Source organism: Pelobates fuscus, chromosome 4 (assembly GCF_036172605.1).
Source record: "Pelobates fuscus isolate aPelFus1 chromosome 4, aPelFus1.pri, whole genome shotgun sequence".
Lineage (NCBI taxonomy): Eukaryota > Metazoa > Chordata > Amphibia > Anura > Pelobatidae > Pelobates > Pelobates fuscus.
In genome coordinates this window covers 186,726,484-186,750,162 of record NC_086320.1, presented here as the reverse complement: position 1 = coordinate 186,750,162, position 23,679 = coordinate 186,726,484, and the positions used below count along the sequence as shown (strand labels likewise).

At 39.5% G+C, this 23,679-nt stretch overlaps 1 protein-coding gene across 1 annotated transcript in view; it reads right to left on the bottom strand.

Annotated features, from left to right (window-relative positions):
* Nucleotides 1–23,679, bottom strand: part of LOC134608749 (cadherin-9-like) — a 338,385-nt gene that overhangs the window by 300,918 nt on the left and 13,788 nt on the right. Inside the window, exon 2 of the mRNA XM_063451835.1 lies at nucleotides 3,066–3,327. Coding sequence (XP_063307905.1) covers nucleotides 3,066–3,266 — 201 coding nt within the window. The 5' untranslated portion in view covers nucleotides 3,267–3,327. The remainder of the gene's footprint in view (nucleotides 1–3,065; nucleotides 3,328–23,679) is intronic.

Here is a 23,679-nt window from a genome sequence, read left to right as displayed (position 1 = left end):
GTTCTGGGACCCCTTCTATTTAACATGTTTATAAAATGATCTTGAAGACAGCATTGAAAGACATATTTCAGTGTTTGCAGATGACACAAAACTTTGTAAAATAATACAATGCGAGCAACATATTACTTTGCTGCAGAGGGATTTAGATAGAATGGGGGACTGGGCACTCAAATGGCAGATTAAATTTAATGTTGAAAAATGAATACACAAGCAACTTATACCCTTAATGGAAGCGAATAAGGGATAACAACACACGGAAAGGACTTGGGAATTGTTATAGACAACAAACTATGCAACAATGTGCAATGTCAATCAGCAGTGGCCAAGGCCAGTAAGGTATTGTCATGCATTAAAAAGGGCATTCATTCTCGGGACGAGAATATCATTTTGCCTCTTTATAAATCACTGGTAAGACCACATATTGAATATGCTGTGCAATTTTGGGCACCTGTTCTAAGGAAGGATATTATGGCACTAGAAAAAGTGCAGAGGCGGGCTACAAAATTAATAAAAGGAACGGAACATATCAGCTATAAAGAAAGGTTAACAAATTTAAACCTATTTAGTTTAGAAAAACGTCGCCTGAGAGGGGATATGATAACATTACACAAATATATTGGGGGCCAATACAAACCATTGTGTGGAAATCTATTCACAAACCGGACTTTACATAGGACACGAGGCCATGCGTTTAGACTGGAAGAAAGAAGATTTCGTCTAAGGCAAAGGAAAGGTTTTTTTACTGTAAGAACAATCAGGATGTGGAATTCTCTGCCTGAAGAGGTGGTTTTATAAGAGGCCATACAGATGTTCAAACAGCTACTGGATGCATACTTGCAAAAACATAATATTCAAGGATATAATCTTTCAATGTAGGGTAATAACTGCTTGATCCAAGGATAAATCTGACTGCCAATATGGGGTCAAGAATGATTTTTTTCCTAGCTTCTTGCAAAATTGTGCTTCAAACTGTTTTTTGTTGCCTTCTTTTGGATCAACAGCAAAAAATAAATGAGGAAGGCTGAACTTGATGGACGCAAGTCTCTTTTCAGCTATGTAACTATGTAACCATGTAACTTTGTAATAATGCATTTAGGCAAGAGGGACGTTTTTTGATTCATCCCAGCACTAGTGAGAGGAATCTTCACTTGCCTGCTACTCACTTCTTTGTCACACAGTTTATACATTGAAAGCTGAACTTCCAGGAGGCACTCAAAATAGTCCCAAAGTTTGTTTAGCAGTAACCCTGCCTTGTGTCTGTTGAAGGAACAGGTGGGTTTGCATCAGTGGCAGTGAAGTTGTTTCAAGACTAGCCTGTAGTATAGTAGCACTTGGCTGATTACTTCTAATGGAAATGTTTATGGTGAAATGTTGATGGTGGTATTGGCGGTAGTAGCAATGGTAGTGATGGTATTCCTGACAGTGGGTGTAAGGATTAATATGAGTGACTAATTTCTGAAACAGTTAATGTGAAACTGACTAAAATGTCATCACTGAAATGGTTAATGTATAACTCTGCTATCTTGTACTTTCCCAGGCCTCTGTTTCTTAGAATGTTCCAACTTTTCTCAGTGAATGACTCACACTGTCCTATTCTGTTTCTAGCATCAATTGACATAATCAAACCATGAGCCGTACATGCATTTCTACATCAAATTATTCACCTTCTATTGGTTCATGCACCAAGACAACTCTCTTTCACAAGGCATAATTAATGTATGCATGTATTCATGTATTGATAAGTATTTTTGTTTTTACTGTTGTGCCTTGGATCCACCTAGACACATCTTATTGGCATAAAACCTTTGTTCCACCATTAAATGGGTGGAGTATCTCTGAACGACATGTTGTCATAGTGATTTGTTCCCCAAGCATGCTTGAAAAGGTTCAGACAGAAAAAAATGCATCTATAGCAAGCCAGTGGATGGATGTGATCTATCAATAATAAGCAACAATTTTCTAACAATGGATGATTTCTTAAATGTCTCCGATAGACGAGGCAAATATACAGATTGACTTGTGAACAAGATTCAGGAGGCAAGTGAACTAAAGTTTCAGAAAACATAAAGGGCTTCTACCTGCTCTCTTTAGACTACTCTTTTTTATTCTTCTGGCTCATCAGCTGACTCATAGTCTAGTAGCTCCTTTACCAGAGGTAAAAGTGCTATGTCTGCAGGAGTAGAGGAAACAGAATTATTATCACTTGTTTCAGCACAGCCACCTGTGCCAGAGATTAGGGACACAGCTTTGGTCTCTGTGCTAAATCCTCACTATAGAGTGTCTTTGGTGGCAAATGTGAACACAAAAGATCGCTGCTGGTCTCCCTCCCTCGATAGTTGAAGTCAAAGTGTCTAGACAAATCCTACTTGGAAGTAGTGTTGTTTTATTGTTCTTTCTATTTTTGTACTCTATTGGTCAATTCACTTGATCTGTGAATAAATTAAACATTAGTGGGATAATTTACTAAAGTGAGATTTCAAGCTGAATTCAAAGTGTATCTAAAATTTAAACCCAGAGTAGCTAAATGGAAAGCATAGCTAACTTAAGATAATTTTTTCCAGCTTGGGTATTACGACCTAAAACTTTAATTTCCTTTTTGAATTCACCTTGAATTTTCACTTTAGTGAATAACCCTGTCAGTGATTGTCCCTTAACCACTAATCATCTTGATTCGAAAGGAAATCCAGACCCATGATTGGGAAGAGCTTTTGTCCATTATGTAAACTAATCTGCTTACTTGCCCCCACTCAAAAAAAGTTCTCCATTCCCTCCCTCATTTTTCTGATGCCAGGAACAACACTCTGAATCAAGAAACAAACCAAACATGTTTGGGCTTATGCTAGTCAGTTCCCCTGGGATTCTGGCACATGGCAGCTTGATAATCAAAATTTTTCAAATCACCAAATAGGTCCAAATTTGCATTTCGGTCCAAAGGGAAGTATAGTTTCAGGTTGACAGTTTGTCACATTATGTCAGGTAGTGAAAGGGCTAAGTTCTTAATATTTTTGTGTTATATACTATAGTATTAAATAAAATAATTGGAAATAATTTCATAATACATATACCTTGCCCACATACTGTGTATCACCTATGTATTCTTCAAGCAAGAAAAACTGGTTCCACATCCAGCTTCTTTTTGAACGTTGCAACAGCTTTGTTTTCTTCTCATTGGTTAAATGTTGCTGGGATCTTGCATCCAATGGTGTTGTATGAACAATGATAAAATTAGCACACATCATTAATGACAAATTTAAATAAATCTTCATTATTTGTAATTCTATGTCAAAATGTCCCAGTCAGAATTTCATGTGTCTTCTTTGTTGTTTTCTGCAATGGGAAACAAACATAGCAATTTACAAAATTTTTAGAAGACTTTTAGACAGTCAACTACATGCACAAAAATATCATATCCAGTGATTTTAGCAATAACAGTCCTCCAGCATACAGATATGGATGTCAGCAAGTAAGTAACATATTTCCAGTAACATGTAGCAACCTTCCTGCATCACGTATTAAAGAGGACCTCTTAACATAAGAATATATACAGCCATATGAAACCTTAGAGGGCCTCCTTGGATAGTTAGATTTGCATGTCCCTTTGTAAAACTTAATTTAAAAAATAAATAAAAAATCTTATTTAAATTGTAATCTGGTCTTTCTGCAGCCATTGCTTTTGCAGAGATGCTTAGTGATGATGATTTTAGCCAATCCAATGCTTCCCCACACTGCTCCAATCAGCATCGTCTGATAGGGATGCATTCACTCAACTTCTATAGGATGTGCTTGGTGTCTTCAGGAAGGAGTTGAACAGCAGTCATGGAGACTGCACAAACACAACAGGAAGTACCTCTAGTGGCTGTCACGAGAGGTGTCCTTAATTAGTAAGAAACAAAAACAGTGTTTATATTGTTTTTACACTGTAGGGACAGTTTATTTGCACTAAAACTACCACATAAAGCTGTGCTGGTGTTTAGAGTGTCCCTTTCACAGCTTTGGTACAAAATCAACATGGATAGAATCATCCAGACGCTAATGAGTAGATTCATGTTTAATGAGCAGCTGTATCTGTTTGCTAAACAGGAAAGGCTAAATTCAGTGTCTAATGAGCCAATATAGCTGCTAGGCACTCTTGCAAAGTTACACCTAGGAATTTTGCAGTTCGCTTTATGTTCCTTGGAGTTTTACAGAAATTCTAATGAAGCTAACAAATAGTGCTAACTCTTACTATTTGAATATGTTTCATGTCAGAATAAATTACTGCTTTGGGCTGAGTGAGCCCAAACCTTGTTTCAACAATTTCCTTTATTACAAGTAGATAGGGGATTATAATACTTAAAGGATCACTATAGTCAACATATAAAAGCAAGAAAGACAGGTCCCCTAGACTTTTTTCTTACTTTTATATTAGTTTGCCATTAAAAATAAATAAATTCAAGCCCTTTTTTTTTTTAAATTTGAGATTTTTATTTTTTTCATATATTCACAAGGGATATAGGGTACAGAACAAAAAAAATGGATGGGTGGGTAGTTGGGGGGGACATTTCCAAGGCAATAGATCATAGCAGCATTACATGGTCATATACAATGTGTGATATATTTCGTATTACAATGTTGTATACAATGTCTAGTGTATTTCATATAAAACATAATGATCCATAATCAACGCTTACTCTTAGGCTATCAACAGGCATTGTTCGTATTTGGAAGGCATCACCATTCTATAAGGATTTTACATTCAATTGCAAATTAGACAATATATTAACTATATAATCAATTAATTTTATCGTTTAATACCTCTGTCAGACTGACCTATTTCACGGGTAAATGTCGTAGGTATGCACGTATTCCACTTTTGAGAAAGCTTCGGCGAAACGCGTCAAGTGAGGAAGAATTTTGGACTTTTATACAGGACTGGTTTTATAGTGTATTATTCACTTTTTACTTATTGTATTAAAGTATATATAATTTTTAAACCATCCAGTCATTTTTTTTTGTCCTCCTTCCTATTTAATACTGCTTTGCTGCTATACCTGGGTCCACTATATCCCGAGGTGGGGATTATTCCACCTGAAATTCTCCAAACTAGAGCAGGTCGTTGCTCTAGTATATGTAAGTAGGATCATCTACTCTTACTACAATATTTTATATTTACGTACTAGACCATGTGGCGTATTTTACTCTTGTTTTTCATATAACGAATACTTACACCTATAAACTCACCAACGATCTGGAACCTCAAGAAATCCATAGACGGGAATTATTCCGTCCAAGCTCTTAACACCGAGCTGATATAGCTCCTCAAAGTGTGAGTGTGAATATAACACCTTTGTTCTTGTGGAATTATATCGTTCATACATACTATACCATTATTTGTATCTTTGTTTCTCCCTTTTTTTTAAGTTACTCCGCTGGCCAGTATTTCTACTCTACTGTACAATTTCTGATCTTTAGCGCTGTTCACCTTTCTATTTTATCTGTCCATTTATCACAAGGTAGAGGGAACACCTTGTTGGTGAACTGCTGCTCACCCTTGAGAAGAGAGCGCTTATTACCCTTTTGCATTTGATGCACGTATTCAGATTGTTGGCGGTTCTCGAACACCAGCGATCAATTCTGGAGTAAGAGCCATGAACTAAGGATTGGTGTGTATAGTCTTTGACTAAGGGGTGTAGAGTGGGGTGTAGAGTTCTCCAAATATCGATGAACCCATGTGTTTGTAAAGTATTTTCAAGAAGGGAGATGGAGCGTGTCCTTTGTTTTTTAGTTTTAAGTGAGATCTTGGAGGAGGAGGTCGTGTCTAGATGTTGGTCTAGGATAAAGTTCATGTCCCCCCCAATAATAACAGTTCCAAATTTATGAGCATTTGTTAACGATAGGATTTGATTTAGGAATATGTGGTGATTGTCAGGCGGGTCATATATATTAACCAACGTATAGTGAACGTTATTAAGTATGCATTGTAACAGAAGGTAGCGACCTTTTCTATCGCTTACTTTTTTATCAGTTGAAAAGAGATTTCTCTACTGAGTAGAATAGAGACACCTCGTTTCTTCTTCTTGTAAGTGCAGTGATACCCTATTGGGAAGTGCCTGGAAAAAAAATTAGGAGGGTTGTGTGTTTGGAAGTGTGTTTCTTAGTAAAATGCTATGTGCGTGTTCTGCTTCTGTGCTTCCAGTAGTGCCATATGGCGTTTATGAGGTGAGTTGAGCCCTTTGGCGTTTATTGAGAGTAAATTAAGTGTCATTTGAGATCAGATGGTGAGTTGATACGTTAATTTGGCTGCATGTTGCAAAGTGAACTGGTTGATGAAGGTATGTATCATTCACAGTTAGAGGTTCAAGTGAGTTTACGTAGAGTGCCCAAGGCTCACCTGGGTAAGCTTGTGTATAGTAGACCCATGTTGGCTGCGACCAATGGTCTGAGGTGGAGGTCACTTCAGTGTGTTGATATGTAATCGCATTGGAAGGGGTGGGGAAATCGGGAAGGGAAGATAACGAAAAAGAGTTTAACCAACTATATACATAACAGAGGTCCTTAGTACAGGGCCTGATTTTTCTGGTGGTCATGGCCACTGAAGCCCTTTCATGTGGGGTTGAGAGATCCCGCTAGCCGAGATGAGAGAGGGCAACCCCAGTGGAATGAGAAGATGCGGTCTGTCTTAGACATCAGTAGGGGGATCATAACCTGTAAAATGAGGGAGTCATTTCTACTAGGGGAGCAAGTCAGCAAAGCTTTATCAGCGGTGAGCGGCTATGCGTACATAGTCCTATGTTTAGGCGGTTGTGCTGGGAATATGTAGGGGACTTTTATTGCTGACTTGATATTTCACAGTTTAGCGTAATACAGTAAATGATGAACATTTTTAAAGCATTATAGATCATATGAGAACTTATAACTTAGAGTCGAGTTTACTCTGCCTCTAAAAAAAAAAAAAGAAAAAAAAGAAAAGAGAAGAGAAGAGAAGAGAAAACAGAAAACAGATGACATGAGGTAACATGCCAAATTATACTGCAAGGTGGGTTTGTTATGCCACTGATTACTCAACAGGAGTATGGGGTACACAGTGTCCCTTGCGAAAATAGCTATATCGGTCCGAGGTATTTTATACCCTCTCACATATAAGGGCCTTTAGTAGTACAGGTTATATTAGGTACAGTGATGTGATTTTACTGCTGACAACATAATTGTGAGCATCTTTGGTGCGCTCATAGCAGGTATCGTGAGTCAGGTGGGGTTAAATTGTGTCAGTGGCCGGACTCATTTGTGTGATTGTTGTATCTGTGGGTCTTTTAAAGATGGGTCTGGCCAGTTCTACCACTGGAATGGCAACCAACCGAAGGTGAAAACAGTGGTCACCAGCACACGCAATGGCTTTCTATATCTTGCGGACCAGAGAGGGCAGGTGAGGGCAGGTGAGGGCAGGTGTAGCATCAGTTACCCCTGAGGATATGGTGGGAAGGCGGCCTAATGGCCCCAGGTGATTATGACTCAGATGGGTATAGAACCAGTGTACTCTTGTAACAGTTTCATGCAGTGAACAGTGTTCACCCCCGCTCTCCAACTCCTAGAGGTCATGGAAAGCAAGCACATATATCGATGAAAGAAAAAGTAGTAGTAAAACTAGGAAAATAAGTAAAATAAAGAAAATAGAATGCAATAAAATAAACAGTAAAAAATATAACATGTGACAAGGTACTTATCCCCATAGCCTGACTTTCTCATGTCGTGGCTTACTGCCGGCAAGGTTAGTATAAACAGTCCCAGATGGCAAATATGGTGAAAGTCATTTGATCTTCATGCGCGTGTCTCAGTCATGTGTGACTTTCATCGGTGAGGTTGCTGCAGTGGAAGCGGGTTGTGAGATGGTTACTGATGGCGTAGCTTCCATGTTTTCAGCTAGCGGGATGTTCCATTCAGCCAAAGCGCGTTTCCCATCTTCCGGATCGGTGATGTGCCGCTCAATGCCATTCCGTCTGATGATAAGTTGTGCAGGGAAGCCCCATTTATAAAGTATATTCGCCGTTCTCAATGCGCTGGTTATGGGAGCGACATTTCTCCGAGCAGTCAATGTGTGTGCGGAGAGATCCGTGTATATTTGAATTTTACTGTATTCTTCAGGGAGTGTAGGTTTTTTTCTGGCAGCCGCCATTATGATTTATTTAGTAGTATAGTAGTGCAACTGGGTTATAGTATCCCTCGGAGCAGACTGTGGAAGGTGTTTAGGCCGGGGTAGTCTATGTGTTCTGTCAAGCAGTAGTGCAGTGATTGGCAAGTCAGGTGCCAATAGGTGAAAAATTCGGCGTACATAATTACCCAGTTCGTTAGGGCCCACGCTATCCGGAATGCCGCGGATGCGTATGTTGTTCCGCCTGTCCCTGTCTTCATGGTCGGCTAGTTTAGTGAAGATAGAAGTCATTCTAGCCTCTATATTATCATACGCGGTCACCACATTATTATGTGCGGTTATTTTTTCTTCTGTTTTGTTTTTTCGATGTAGTCCATTGGTTCCCCCAGCGCCTTAACATCATCCCTAATTTCTTTGGCTATTAGGGTAAAATCCGCTCTCAGGGATGTTTGGAGGCTATTCAGCATTCTTTGTATGGCTGATTCCGTGGGCGGTACTTCCCGGTGAGAAATAGATGTGACATAGGTTCGTCCTGAACTCGAGGCCGGAGAAGTAGGCCTGTTGGCGCCATCTTGCACGCGGCGTGGCGGCGAAGTCATGGCTGTAATTTGCAGTGTTGGCGCTTCTTTAGTTTTGGTTTTTTTGGACAGACGTTGTGCCATAGTGTCCAGGCTGGACGAGGTAGCTTCTGTTGGGTCGATTCTCTCGGTAAGCGCTGAATTAATCGCTGTAATGCGGGTGTCTCTCACGGAGCTGATCGTTCACACGTCCATTCCCTTGAACGGTCAGGCCACTCCCCCCATTCAAGCCCTTTTTATCATATAAACTTACCTATGTTCCAGCGCCAAGCTCCTTGGCAGGCCACGTCCCCTTTTTTCATCACAATGACAAAATAGCTGGGCTCAGACGCTTCTCTTTCAATAGGGTCATCGCTTTATTGTGCACATGCATGGCTTCACGCTGCACCAATCAGGTTCTTCATAGAGTGACATTGAATGCCGCTCTAGAAATGAACTGAGCGCTCTACTGTGCATGTTTGCGGTATGCGCGTTCACGAGCTGACTGACAGCTCACTGTCTATACCCGCCCCCCTTCTAAGGCAGCCCTCCTAAGCCAAAAGTGTGAATGCAAACACTATATATAGAGACATCTCTATATATAGTGTTTGTATACAAACACACACATTTTAAATAAATATTGTTAAACATACACACACTCTATTTCTATCTAGCTATCTATATCCATCTATTTCTAGCTATCTATATCTATCTATTTCTCTCAATCACACACTCACACACTAACAGCAAGTTGGATTTGGAAAAGAACAGTAAGAGTGTATGGTGTAGCTCAGCTGTAAGAGATACAAGAGAGGCAGACTAACATTAAGGCATTAAGGGATATTATTAAGGCATAAAGGGATGTGTGTCCAATGTGTCTGGTTACAAATACGTGTCGGTTAGTCTACCCATTGTACAGTGCTACGAAACTTGTTGGCACTTTATAAATAATAATATTAAAACAACGTTTGTTAAAAATAATCTGAAAAATGATTTTAAAACAAAGATAATAAATAGTGACACTTTTCACAAGAAAATTAAAATGTGTTCTTGTTGTCCCATCCATCACAGGATGGCTATTGCCAGAAACTGTAGAGCAGTGTCACAGAAACTTATGAGAGCAAATATGGTACTGAAACAAACTGATACATCAGTGAGATTAAATTATACTGTTTATCATAGAGTGTCTAGAAAGAGCACAGATACAAAGGAGTAGTAGCGAAGAATGAACCCAGACAGAGAGAATAAATAACGGAATTGCATCCAGAAGAAGATATCAAACTGTCCTTGGCTGTACGTTCACCTGAGTGCAAATCACATTAAAAATACTCTGTGCTGAACAAAGTGTCCCTGCTCTAGGTCAAAGTATGCAAGATAATGACAAGGAAAGCAAAAAAGAGAGAGTGAATGCTGGTCAGTGCCCAGAAAATGACTATGCCACAGTAGCATCACTATAAAGGAAAAGCAAGTGCATCAGCGATAGATAGAGTCCTGATGATAATTTTGTCGGTCAGGGGCAATTCAAGAAGGACATATACCAAAGCACATTCACTATTAAAAAGGAGACTTCACCAAATGTGATATGAGGTTCAGTAAGTGGAGAAAAAGTGGAGAAAAAAATTGGCATATCCAGCAGTCAATAGCACTACAGATGGAGTGGTTAACGGAACAAGTGATCAACTGGTGGACAGTGGGAGTTACAAGGTAATGGTCAGGCCCAGTGCATGGGGATTGAAACATGTACACTCCACCTAAGACATATTAAGTAGATATATGAAGCAATTCATCAACCTATTGGGTACAGTGTGCCAGAATGTTGTAACTGATTCTATACATGTTGTAACAATAGTCAATATGTTGCAAAATTATGTCAAAAGGATAAAGTGTAATGCATTAACAGATAAAGTGTATTAGGAAAAAGATATTTATAAATCTAAAAATGATGAAAATAAATATGATAATGTGGCTCATTCAATGTAACAGAATATGGTACCTGACTACACTATAACGATTTTATATATATTGCTCATATGCCAAAAGTTTACAATTAGAGGTGTTGAAAGACAAAGTGTATTAAACAGAAGATACTGTGCAATAAAACAAAAGAAGATGATGATGATAAAAATAAAACTAAAAAAAAAAATTAACAGTCAAAGAGAAATATTCATGGAATAATAAGGGAAGATACAGATTTGTAAAGATACTATTTTGACAATGAAAGAGATCAGATCCCACTTAAACTAAAGTATGAGTGCAGATAGCATTTCCATCAAAAAAGGTGCATGCCCAGTACTTTTGATACATACACGTGCGCTTCATTTGTCTCTAGAAGTTGTGGCAACATAAATTCAAAATATTTAGTGAGAACTACTTTTCAATTTTCATCCTGTTAAATCTGATGCACTGTGTTTGTAGGATTGGTGTACTATTCCAATTTCCTTTACATATCCAAACTTATAATAAGGATAACCTTTAGTATTAGCATTAGTCCCTACTAAATAATAAGGATTTAGAAGTCAGTTGCACAAAATCCAATTTTACCAAAGATTGTCCTAATAACATTAAAGGACCACTATAGGCACCCAGACCACTTCAGCTTAATGAAGTGGTCTGGGTGCCAGGTCCATCTAGGGTTAACCCTGCAGCTGTAAACATAGCAGTTTCAGAGAAACTGCTATGTTTACATTAGGGTTAATCTATCTAAAGGCGCTTCTGCGCTTCTCACAGTGATTTTTATAGTGAGAAGACACCAGTGTCCATAGGAAAGCTTTGAGTAATGCTTTCCTATGGACTAACTGAATGCGCGTGCGGCTCTTGCCGTGCATGCGCATTCAGCGGATGACGTCGGAAGAGGGAGGCGAGTCCCCAGCGCTGAAGAAAGGTAAGAGTTTATCCCCTTTCTTCCCCATCAGCTCAGTGGGAGGGGGACCTAGGGTGGGGGGACCCAAAGACCCTATAGTGCCAGGAAAATAAGTTTGTTTTCCAGGCACTATAGTGGTCATTTAAGATTTTTTTTATCCCTCCCCTACTGCCTAGAAGAAACACAACCTAAGACTCACTTACCGTGAACACCAAAACCCAAGCTTCTAAAGAGAAATGGCAATACTCTGCCCTCAATAAAACATGGATTTAAAAATATCTTCCTATTAAAAAACATATTCCAAGAGAATTGAAAATAAAAACCAAGGATTAGCTAGATTATATTAGTCAGTTCCTGACTGAATAGAATTCAAACCAAACTAAGAATAGTGGAGAGTCTGATGGGGGTACAACTCCTGCAATCCCAAGTATGGGTGTAATGTTACCAGCTGAGAGGAGAGACAGGCATACCTATGTATTAGTGAAGTAGTGTAAGAAGGGCTAGAGTTGCTTAGAGCTTTGTAGGTAAGAGCTAGTATGCTGAATCCTATAAGGTACAAGCAGCCAATGTAAGAATTGACAGAGGGGCAAGGTATGAGAGATGTGACAGGAGAGAAAAATCAGCTTGGCATCAGCATTCATCACGGATTGCAGCCAAGCAGTACGGTTTCTGGGGAGTCAAATTAGCAGAGAATTACAGGAATAAATGCAACAAATTACTATAGCATGAAAAAGCTCCCTAGCAGCATCTTGTATTAAAAAGGGGCGGTCTCGGGTTTGCGCATAAGGTGGAATCGACAAGATTTGGAAACAGACATGATGTGAGGCATAAAGGAGCGGTCAGAATCAAAGATAACACCAAGACAGTGAGCTTAAAAGGACAGACACATGTAGGTACCATTAACTTGCAGGGAGAGCAAAAGGGGAGAATTAGTATTATGATGAGAAAAAATAAGAAGCTCAGTTTTTCTCCTCATATTTTTCTCCTTATGTAACCGGTAATACATTCTATGGCAGCAGGGGAGAGATATATCTGGATGTTGTCAGCATACAGGTGGTAGCGGAATCCAAATGAATTAATACGTTTGCCAAGAGAAGCAGTATAAATGGAAAGCAAAAGGGGAGTAAGAACAGACCCACCTTAGGAGGACTCCAATCAGATAGAACTAGGGAAGGAGGTGTCATTAGAAAAGGAAACACTGAATGAATGTTGGGAGAATGGGACAGTCCCCATATAATACTTAGGATTCAGAAGAGTCAGTTGCATAAAATCTAATGTAACCAAAGATTGTCCTAATAACATTAAGATTCCTTTTAATCCCTTCCCTCGAGAGGTACAGTACAGAAGCCAAAGGATTGAAGAGTTGGAAGAATAGTGTCAAAGGCAACAAAGAGGACTGGAAGAATTAGTATATAGTAGTTGCCTCTGGATTTAGCTGTTATTAGTTACGGTAATCAGAGGCGTCTCAGTAGAATGGAGGGGAAGCTAGATTGAAGAGGTAGGAGGAGAGAGTTAAATTGAGAAAGAATGCAAAACAGGTAAAGATAAGAGGGGGTAGAGGGGGCGCGTGTAATCACCGTACATCGCCATACATCACCATACAATATCCTACAAACTCGCTCATTCTATTCCTCATCATATATATTTCAGCTAGGCACTACTGAATGTAGGCTTGCTACTTTTGAGTTGCATATCTCCCTACAGTGAAAACCCAGGTACGTAAGGTCTGCACGGCCAAATAATAAAAAACAATTAAAAAATAATATTAATTATTTTTGTTTTTCAATACTCACCATCATCACTATCTTGGCCTCTGGTCTTACTCCATGGGCACGAACACTGGCTCCACTATAACCAGTCATCTAAAACACAGGGAATATATTCCCATGCCGTAATTTTCACAGGTACCTGTATCAGCACATATTTACTTAAACTACAAAGTAAGTAATTCTCCATTATTTCCCACTTGTACGCACCTCCAGTCAGATCATGCCCCTGACAAACCAACAGGCATAAATGCCAACATGGTCCATGTAATACCTAGGTCACTGTCACGCCTCTGCCCCTCGCATAGGTCCATCCAGGACACCTCCCTGGCAATGGCCTCCTCACATCATATCATAATCAAAACCACTCTGCTTATCCTGTTTCCACAAGTGGATACCATTCTGCCCCCCTCCGTCACGTGCAAATCCCAGGACGATCATACGTCACCAACCGACACCCAAATGTTCACCTCCACCTCTTTTAACTTAGGGGTCACTCCCTCTAAGGAAGAGCTAAATACAGGTCAGATTACACTCTTCTCCTTTAAAGAATCATAATTCCTAACTTATTTACGTTCCAGAATGTTGCACGCTTTTGACATGGCCGAGGATATCTCCCTACCTAGCATCCCTGCCAGAATCTCCAGCCCAGCCAGACCATGCACCCCAACCGAGAACATAGAGATGGCAAACCCAGGATCTCTACGTTCTTGGACCATACCCGAGCTTAGGAGAAGAGGCGTCTCATACCCGGCCACGGCTCGCAAAGCGGAATTATACCACCTGTTGAATGCTAACCCTGACACCCCGCGACTGGGAAACGACGGAAACACGTCAGGAACCCAGGCTACCATGTCAGCCCCTCTGTCATCCGTTAACCTCCTTAATGAGAGACTGGAGAAACTAGAGACCCAAGTTGCCATTATCACCCTGGTAGCAATTCCCGCCACACTTCCACAGACAACCCCAAACCCGGGTAACAGCACTAATTCTAACCCAACACCAATGACCTCACACATCATCACACCTTCCCACTTAGTACCCCAGTCCAAGACATACTAGAAGGGAAAGATGTAAACTCCCTTCTGATAGCGTGCCAAGATTTGGTGGAGAATAAGGCTTATTGCTATGGGGACGTGTCTGTAGTACTCAAGGCCAGGGACCCCAGGCTCAATAAAAAGTTATTCATTTCCAACTTTGTGAAAGCGTTCGGCCTGTACAGGGATGTTATTTGTCCAGTTTCCCGCCAAAGCAGGGAAGAGCTGGACCTATATCTCCACAAATTGGTAGAACTAGGCAACAAGTACAGAGGCTACTCCTTCTATGACTATCATAGATCATTCTCGGCGAAGGCAGCGGCAGCACTAATTCAATTTAACTTGTGCTCAGACTGGAGCCAACTTGACATGGAGCTGTTCTGCCGCCACTTTGCCGGCCTCAAACCTCTGTCCTGTGCCATGTGTGCTTCTACCGCACATTCTACCAATCTGTGCCCCACCAAACTTAGCCCGCCTACTACCAGCCAAGCAGAGTCCACTCACAACAAGTCAGAAAGGGTACTCAAGGACAAACTTGGCAGACCCATCGTCTTCCTAGGTAAGGCACAGTATACAACAACTTCAACGTTGGAGGTTGTAGCTTCAGCGGATGTCAGTTGCTGCATATCTGTTCCCTTTGCTTTAGGGCACACGCAAAGATCATGTGCTCCAACCAGCTATTCCCTAAGCAATGACTCACAGAAATTAACATTGGGAACCTCACCTATTATCTCTCCAGACACCCCGACCCACAATAGGTAAATTTCCTCACCACGGGCTTCACGGAATGGTTCCAAACTGGGCTTGTGGCACTCCCAGGGGGCACTTTAGAACGTAAGAACCTCCAATCATCCACCTTAGACCCCAACACCACAGACACACTGCTCGCAGCTGAACTCAACCACGGGTTCATGCTAGGTCCCTTCAAACAACCCCCCCTATTCCAATTGGAGAATGTACTATAGTGTCCCTTTAAATGTGTTTTGTTCCTTTAATACACATTGTGACAGTAGCCACCATCACTGGGAACATAAGATTGACACTTCAATTAGATCCCTGGATGACTACTTTGTTTAAGTCACCCTGTGCCCATTCTAGGTTCAGGGTGTGTGTAATGTATGTGTATTATGTATTTATTGTTAATTGTGTGTGTGCTCTCCTGTCCTGCTGATGCTTGCTACCAACTAGGAGGATTTCGCAATTGGGCCTGTATATTGCCCTCTGTTGGTTCAAGCAACAGCTATATGCACTACCTGAATATCAATGCTTGCTAATTTGCATATTCGGGAATATTTGCATATTGCTAATTCTGCAGGCAGGAGAGATATTTAGTGTTAATTATTATCTTCCCCAACCACTTGTAAATATTTAATTGTGTAATAATAAATTGCTGTATGTTGTCTGCTATGATTTGGTTATTTGTATTTTATTTAACTTGTCACAGCAATCTATATATAATGAGTCTATGCACTAGTCCCGTGAAAAATAAAATATTGTATGTCAGTTCCTTTTGGAACTTGTGTCCTCTGTGGATTTTTAGGGATCTCAGTAACAAAGTCTTCAGACCTGTTTCCTGGATGCAGGATCCCTCTATCCCTGTGATAGATCAAGAGAGCTAGGCGTGAGAGTTGCAATTGCCTTTTTAAAGACAATTAATATAATCACTGTAAGAAGACAGAATAAGAATAGGCAGATACCTGCCTGGAAAGAGGGCTGCAGCGGAATAGGCACAGGTGATGACACCTGCCTGGAAGGTTCAAAAGCTCCAGAAGGACCTCAGTCAAGCTGGGTCAGGTGTTCCAGGGTCCCTGCAAGTGGAATTAGCGGTGGTACCCAATCAGGGTACAGGGAGCTCCATCATACACATCTTCAATGCTGGATGATTAATTGAAAATCCACATAGCACTCGCAGTGGTTGTTGGTACAATTCATGCCACTTAAATTTCTTTTGCAAATTATACATTTTTTTTTAATATAAACACCAGCTTTATTGTTCCATTACTCCAATCTTCAAAATCCAATCATACTCGTACCTGCATACTTAGGAATTACAGGGCCCCAGTGCAAGAATCAAGGAAAGGCCCCCTTTACCTCCCTCCTTGACCCCCCTCCCAAAGCAATACACCAAAGTGGAATGTGTGAGGTGGCTGAGTGTGATTGTTTGTGGGTTAACTGAATGTGAATCTGTATTGGTCTTGGCTGAGTGTGATTGTGTTTCCTGGTCGAGTGTGATGTATGTGTGGAGTTGGTGGAGTGTGATTGTGTGTATGTGTGTGGCTGGCTAAGTATGATTGCATATGGGGTTTGGCTGTGTGTGAGTGTGAAGTTATTGACCATGCCTGCTAAGTCACTTACCTAAGCAAGGCAATCCCCCGTGTTGAAACCAACATGCTGGCTTCACTGCCAGCCTACTGGCATCAGTGCATCCTATATTCCACCAGCAAGCCTCTGTTGGGGGCATAACACAGTGACAGGGGGCGTAACACTGTCAGGGAGCAAGAGGACTGCCTGTCAATGTAGAGATGCAATTGAATGTTTTTTAATATACTTATTTTATATACACTTTTACTAATAATACATGCACATGTATATATACTGTGTGTAAGCACGCATACATTATATATATATATATGTATATATATATATACACACACACATATTTTATACAGATATGCATATTGCTAGATAAAATTAAATTAAACTATTTTATACTGTTAAGCACACGCACTCTTACAGTCTCACAGATCCAAACACACCCACTTTCACTAAAACCTCCCCTCACTGATAAACATATACACTGACATACAATCAATGGCAGATCCAGTCATTGACACACATACTGTTTAACCAACACACACTCTCACTGACAGACATACACTCTGCTAGACACACTGACAGACACACATACTCACTGACAGACACACACTTTCACTAATCTAACACACTGACAGACACAAACACACAAGGCTTAGGCGTGCCCTGCTTACTAACCAGCCTGGATTTATCTTTGTTATCTCCTACAAGCCTGGATTTGCCTTTGTTAACCCCCACCAGCTTAAACTTGCCTTGTTAACGCTTACCAGTTAGGACCTGCCTTGCTAATCAGTATCAGCTTGGTCTTGCCTTTGTTCATCTCAGTTAGACTGACTTGCTTGGGCTAGCCCCAGCCACCCTGGACCAGTGTTGGATCTTATGGTGAGCTTTGTCTATTTGTTTAGTAACCTGAGACTTTATACTTGTATTTGCTTATCCTGTCTAGACGACTTTTTAACCTTTATTTGTTGAATGGTTCTGGTCTTATTAAATTTGTTTACTTTACCAATTTATTGCATTCATTCATCAATAATGATCTTGTAACGGATTGTACTAAGGCTGTCCTTAGGAATTTGTATTGAAAATGTATTCGTGCAATTGTTTCCCTGTATATCTGTAAAGTGTATGTAGTTTCGTATGATTGTTCGGTAATTTCATACGAATGAAACGCCCAAACCATCAGACCAACCCAGTGAGAAGTGTGCGCCTCGTTAAGTATTCACACTCTACAAACCGCAGCTTAATTGATACATTGTATGTGCCTGTGTGGTCGCCGTTCGGCATACGAACCACGTGCGACGGCCATCTTACGCATGAAAATCTCAGCGGTGTTTGGTCGTCGAGTGTCTGGAACTCAAATCGGACACTCAAACAACCGAACACTGCTGAGACCTCCAGAGCTCCATAACTCACGAACGGAACGACTAGTCAGCCCCTCGTTCGGTAAAATCAATGTCCCGAACAAGGGAATTAATACGAATGGAAGATTAGCTGTGGATGACCGCAAGGCCAAAACACATGGAGCCTTTTTTGGATACCACCTTGTGTGCGGTCGGTCAAATTACACCCTCCACCTAACTCCCGAACCCCTGGTCCGATCTGGGTGAATTTTGGATATGTTAGCTACCCAGATCAGGGCTACCAGGGGGTACCCAAAGTATTATTCTAACAGCTTGTTTTGGGGTACATCCAGAATTCGGGGAAAAGTACAGTATGTTTAATAGGATTATGTGTCACACTGAGGGGAGGAGATGTGTGGGAGGTAACTGTTACATTATTGGCTACTGGACTAATTATGGTGAATCCCTCCCTTGCATTGGAGAATGCTTTAAAAGGGAGTTGTGTGGATTAAAAGTTAGTTCTGCTCCTGATGCTGTGTGTCGTCCAGTCATTGGGATCCGTATTGGGATTTTCGTGGATTACCTTGCTTGCTGTGATTATTACTCTATGGTATTTTTATTACTTGTTCCTGAGCCTCACTGGGATCTTTAGTGGAGTTAACCTGTGAAAGACCAGCTCTCCGCTACAGATCTTAATTGAACGTGTTTTGTTCAAATATCTGCATACTGAACCCATTCACTACAAATCTGTGACACATACACTCATTAATTATTATAATGTTTTAATTAAAGTCCACCCAGCATCCCTACCTGTGGGAGAGCTGGAGTATTTCCTTATCCTGTGGTCCAGTAATTCTGCCCTCACTCTTATTTTACTGTTTCTTCGGGTGACATTTGGTCAAGTCGGGCCAGGTTGACATGATATCATGGCTTCCTGATTTACAGCAGGGCACGCAAGGGAGCAGAGCAAGTAGAGCATAAAGATTACAGCTCCCTCACTGCCACCGGCCTCAATGAGGGGGCTCAGGTGGCCAGCCAGCTCTTGGGCCCCCATTACAGATGGAGCACAGGGGGTCTGTTTGCACTCGTGGATACTTGATTTTTGCCACTGTACTAGTACAAGAAGAGGCATTTTTATTATATTAGCCACTCCACATTACTTTCTGAACATTTATTTTTAATTGTAGACCAAGTGAATATAATTTGTATATTTTTCTTTCATTTTTAAGAACAAGGAGTCAAGGCCAAAAATAAATACATATTGGTAGAATTTTGGAAAGATAAAGATTTTAATTATAAAGTGCAATAAATTATGCAGGTCATATGCACAAATGAATGAATCCAAAGATCAGTATATGTCTGCCTTTAATATATAAATGTGAAAATAGGAGAAGTACAGCTGCACATAAAAATTGCTGGTCAACAGTAAAAAAAATTATAATCATCACAATCATCAGAAATAATTAATTAATTTGCCAGCCATCTACTCCTATTTCCATTTTTTTTTAAATATAATTAATTTGCATAAACACAAGCATCAATGGCAAATTAATAATTCATCATTGTTTAAGTACCCTTCATTCGGCTGCTCCTCTTTAATATCTTCATCATTTTAGCAGAACAAGCATTGTGTTTATTTATTAGCATAAACTTAATAATGATCATAAGTCTTAAAATATTGTTTGTCTTCCTAAAAACAACATTTTGAACAGTGGCTAACACTAAATTTATCAAATAAATACAAGAGCCATTAGTACATTATGGCAATATTGGAGGGCAAATTTTCAAAAAATGTCAAAAAGAATTAAAAAAAAAGATAATGTAACATTTCTGACAAATGTATATGCTTGTGGACTTGGCATTGGACACTCTGTGTTTGTATAAATGAAAGTTATGTAACAGTTAATAAATTATAAAATAAAGTAATTAAACTCTTTGTAGATAATCTGGTTCACAAGGGGATATTTCACTTGTTTTTTTTTTTTAATGACCCCATCTGTTGGGCGCTATATCACCCTAATATTTTACAGGCAATGGGGTCTTTCTGCCACCTGGGCAACAATGCCTGTACAGTCACTAGTATTATATATTTATTTATAGATATGTATGCCCTCATCTGCCCTATGGCGGGAGGATGAATAGGAACATTTTAAACCTACCTTATAATAATGTGGGGGAATTATTAAATGCCATTGATTTAAAATGTAATTATTTTATTTTTTAATATAGAGACTGAATAGAAAATGCTGGCCAGCAACCACACTTTTAAGACTAAGAGTGTTGTTGTTTTTTTTGGTTTGTTTTTTTAACAGTTTAGTTCTCAATAGTACTTAAAATTATCATTCACTTGCAGAAAAAGAAAGTGAGTTGTAATTTGCAAATGTGCGTCTTACGGATGTATTTGGTTCCAAATTTAATTAAAGACAGTTCTTTGTGAATATTACTAATCCTACACTTTTGTATAGGATTCAGATGTGAAAGCACATGAAAACAAAATGGTTTCATTTTCAATCAGATGTAGCATACTTTAAAAGTTGTTATCTCTTGCTCTGTAAATTGAACGTTAAGTACATACAGATGGCTTCTGTAGGTTCTAGCAATCTATTAACAGAATAGGAGATATGACATTCTAAATTAAATAGAATTTGCCATAAAGGAAGTGTACATTAGTTGAGTCTTTACAGGAAGTGTTTAGGACGACTGTGTCAATCACATGCAGAGAGGTGTGCCTAGGGCTATAGAAGCAGTTATTCACCTCCTAAATGGCAGGGAACTGAGCAGTGAGACTGCAGGGGCATGATCTATACACCAAATCTGCTTTATTAAGCTAAAGTTGTCTTGGTGACTATAGTGTCCCTTTAATGCTGGCCACAAAATGTTTCAAAACACACAATTTATTGCAATTTGCTGCATATGGGGCTGTGTTATTTCAGACAGGTCAGAATGCCCATGATGACTCCAGTCCACCACCAAAGTGCCTTCAATGGGTACATGAGGATCAGAGATGGACCATGGAGCAATGGAAGAAGGTTACTTGGTCACTATTTTAGGCATTTTTTTTTAATGATGTGCTGATCAGTGTCTATGAACATATATTTGTTTTCATTTTTTCAATCTACAGTTTTGTTGTCAGAATGATGGAGTGAAAAACATGGATAAATACCTTATTCACAGTAGGAATGAAAATTGCAAACATTTTTTAAAAAGCTGAATATAATGTTTACTTGCTTTTGCATGTTATCTGTCTGAAAGAAATTACAATCCAAGATATATGATAAACATCCAGAAAATGTTTAAAAGAATACTATCTAAAACATTATCTTTCTCTTTATCTTGTACAATATGCTGGTACATTAATCTTTTAAAAACATTTATTTCCATCCAACTGGACTCTTGCAGAGTCTTCTTGCATACTATATGGGGCATGACAACTGAGTTCCATTAAATCTGACCTTCTTGCAGAATTTGCATTTTTAACCAATATTTCAAGCATTCATAGACAAACATTAAGCAGATATATATTGAAATCATTCTTCTAAAATATGTATTGAAGCCTTACTTTAATGACTTTTTTCTTTTTTTGCTTGTACAATTGATTTCCAATCTGATATACTGATGGCATTTGGCGGGAAATGTATTTTTTTATGACATGAATACCGAGAAGAATTCAGACACACTTGCAGAAAAAATTGATATGTCTGCATTAACCTAATGATCAAGATGCATTATCTGTGCTCGACCATTACAATCATTCTAAATAGGCAGTTCAATTATAATTTAACCATTTGGTTCACTTGGAGATGAGCAATGTATTGCTCTAACTTAAAAAGGTTAATTTATCTGGGTTTAATTTTCTGCCGAAACCAGCTTATAAGTATTTTGTACAAAATGTACATAGTTATACTTTCTTGTAAATGTGGTGCAATCACGATTTTGTCAGCAGCTATGTTTCTTTAATGCTTCTTGCATAAAAAATATCTGCAGTCTTTTAAGTCTTCCATCTTCTGCATTAAACCCTCTAGAGCAATATCACTGTCCTGATTAAAACTGCATGGTCATTTAGTGTGCTTCATAATTCACAATGGCAGCACAGTGAACTTATAATTAAAGGGACACTTCAGGAAAGATTTAATTGTCATTTTTAATCTATTACACACATAGTATATATAAAAATATAATTGTAATTACAAATATCCCTATTGATATCCCTGTTGAACATGCATGCATGCATGCACACACAATTTCAGATGTGTGCTTACTTATGTATTCCTGTCGCATTCACAAGAAATATGTTTCTATACTGTTGCCTAAAGCCTCCATTTTTTTGAATGAGTGTTATTTAAAGTCAGTGGAAAAGTTTCTGATTAATCAAAGGTATACATATAAAAGTCCCCAGTGGATGTAACCTCTCTGCCCTTAATTTTAGAACTGGTAGGTTAGTATTGGTATTTAGTGGGAGCAAATGAAGTCATTTCACAATCTATGTGTCTCTATTTTAACAGAATCCACTAGGGAGCAGAAAAGAGAAGGAGAAAAAAAATGTACACCAGTGGTTGTCAACTATTGTTGTGTGGCATTGCCACATCAAAGAGTCCGTTGAACACATTGACTTTAGCACAGTAATAGATGTAAAACAGTCCTTAGTTATTATTTCTATTAATAAGTGTCAGTGTTAATTAGTAGCAGTAGGGGGCTTCAAAACCTGCATGGGTGGGCAGATACATAATAACACAATTGCTGCAGAATTGCACCTTTCAAAAGGAACATGCTATGGACCATCATTGATCCAACAATGTGTATTTTGTTAGAAAATATATGTTTTTTTTAGAAGAGATTTTAGCCTGCTTTGTTAAACATTATTGAGTGCAGGCTGGCAGTCTGGCATTTAAGTAAACCATTAAGTAACCACCTTATGTTTCAAACAGTGCAGTGCATTAGGGACACATGACAAAGAATGTCAGAAAAAGTTTAGCTACCCTCCCACCAGCGATATTTCTAAAATATTTGATTAACAATCTAGAACAATGCAGATACAAACAAAATGTGTTTAAATCATGTCTGAAATAATCTCTTTAAGAGAATGAGCAGAATATAATTAATAGCATACTTTTTAATGAGGGGCTGTGGGGCTAGGGGGACATGGCCCAAGACCCAAATGTGTTTCCCTATAGTCCAGGATCTTTTTTTACTACATGCCCTGCTACTCCTGCTTGCTCTCTGTCTCCTTGGGGAGTCTAGGAGTCAGCCAGGAGTGGAAGCTGCACAATGAAAAAGACACACAGGGAATATGATCTCATCAACCATTTTAGTGTCTTTCTATCACTATTTTTCTCCCTCTCACCTCTGAGCCTCACTGCAGAGGCTATGTGCAGTGCAAGAGCAGATAAGTATCATGAGGAAACTGAGGAGCAATGGTGGAATTACCAGGGCGTCAAAGGTCGCTATGGCCATTGGGCCCTTGGGTTTCTCCTATCAAGGTTGGGCCCAGACTGGATGGTGCACCCCTTGCAAAACAGTTTTTAGTATAGAATACAGCAGCTTAGCTCCACCTTTGCCCAGGGTACAGCACGGCAGAATTAGCTGCAGGTGGCCTTTCTGGATTGTGGAGTGGATGATCCTGGCAGTCCTCCTGTGTGTAGTACACCACAGAGGTGCATTAAGTTGTTGAGCTACCAATGGCT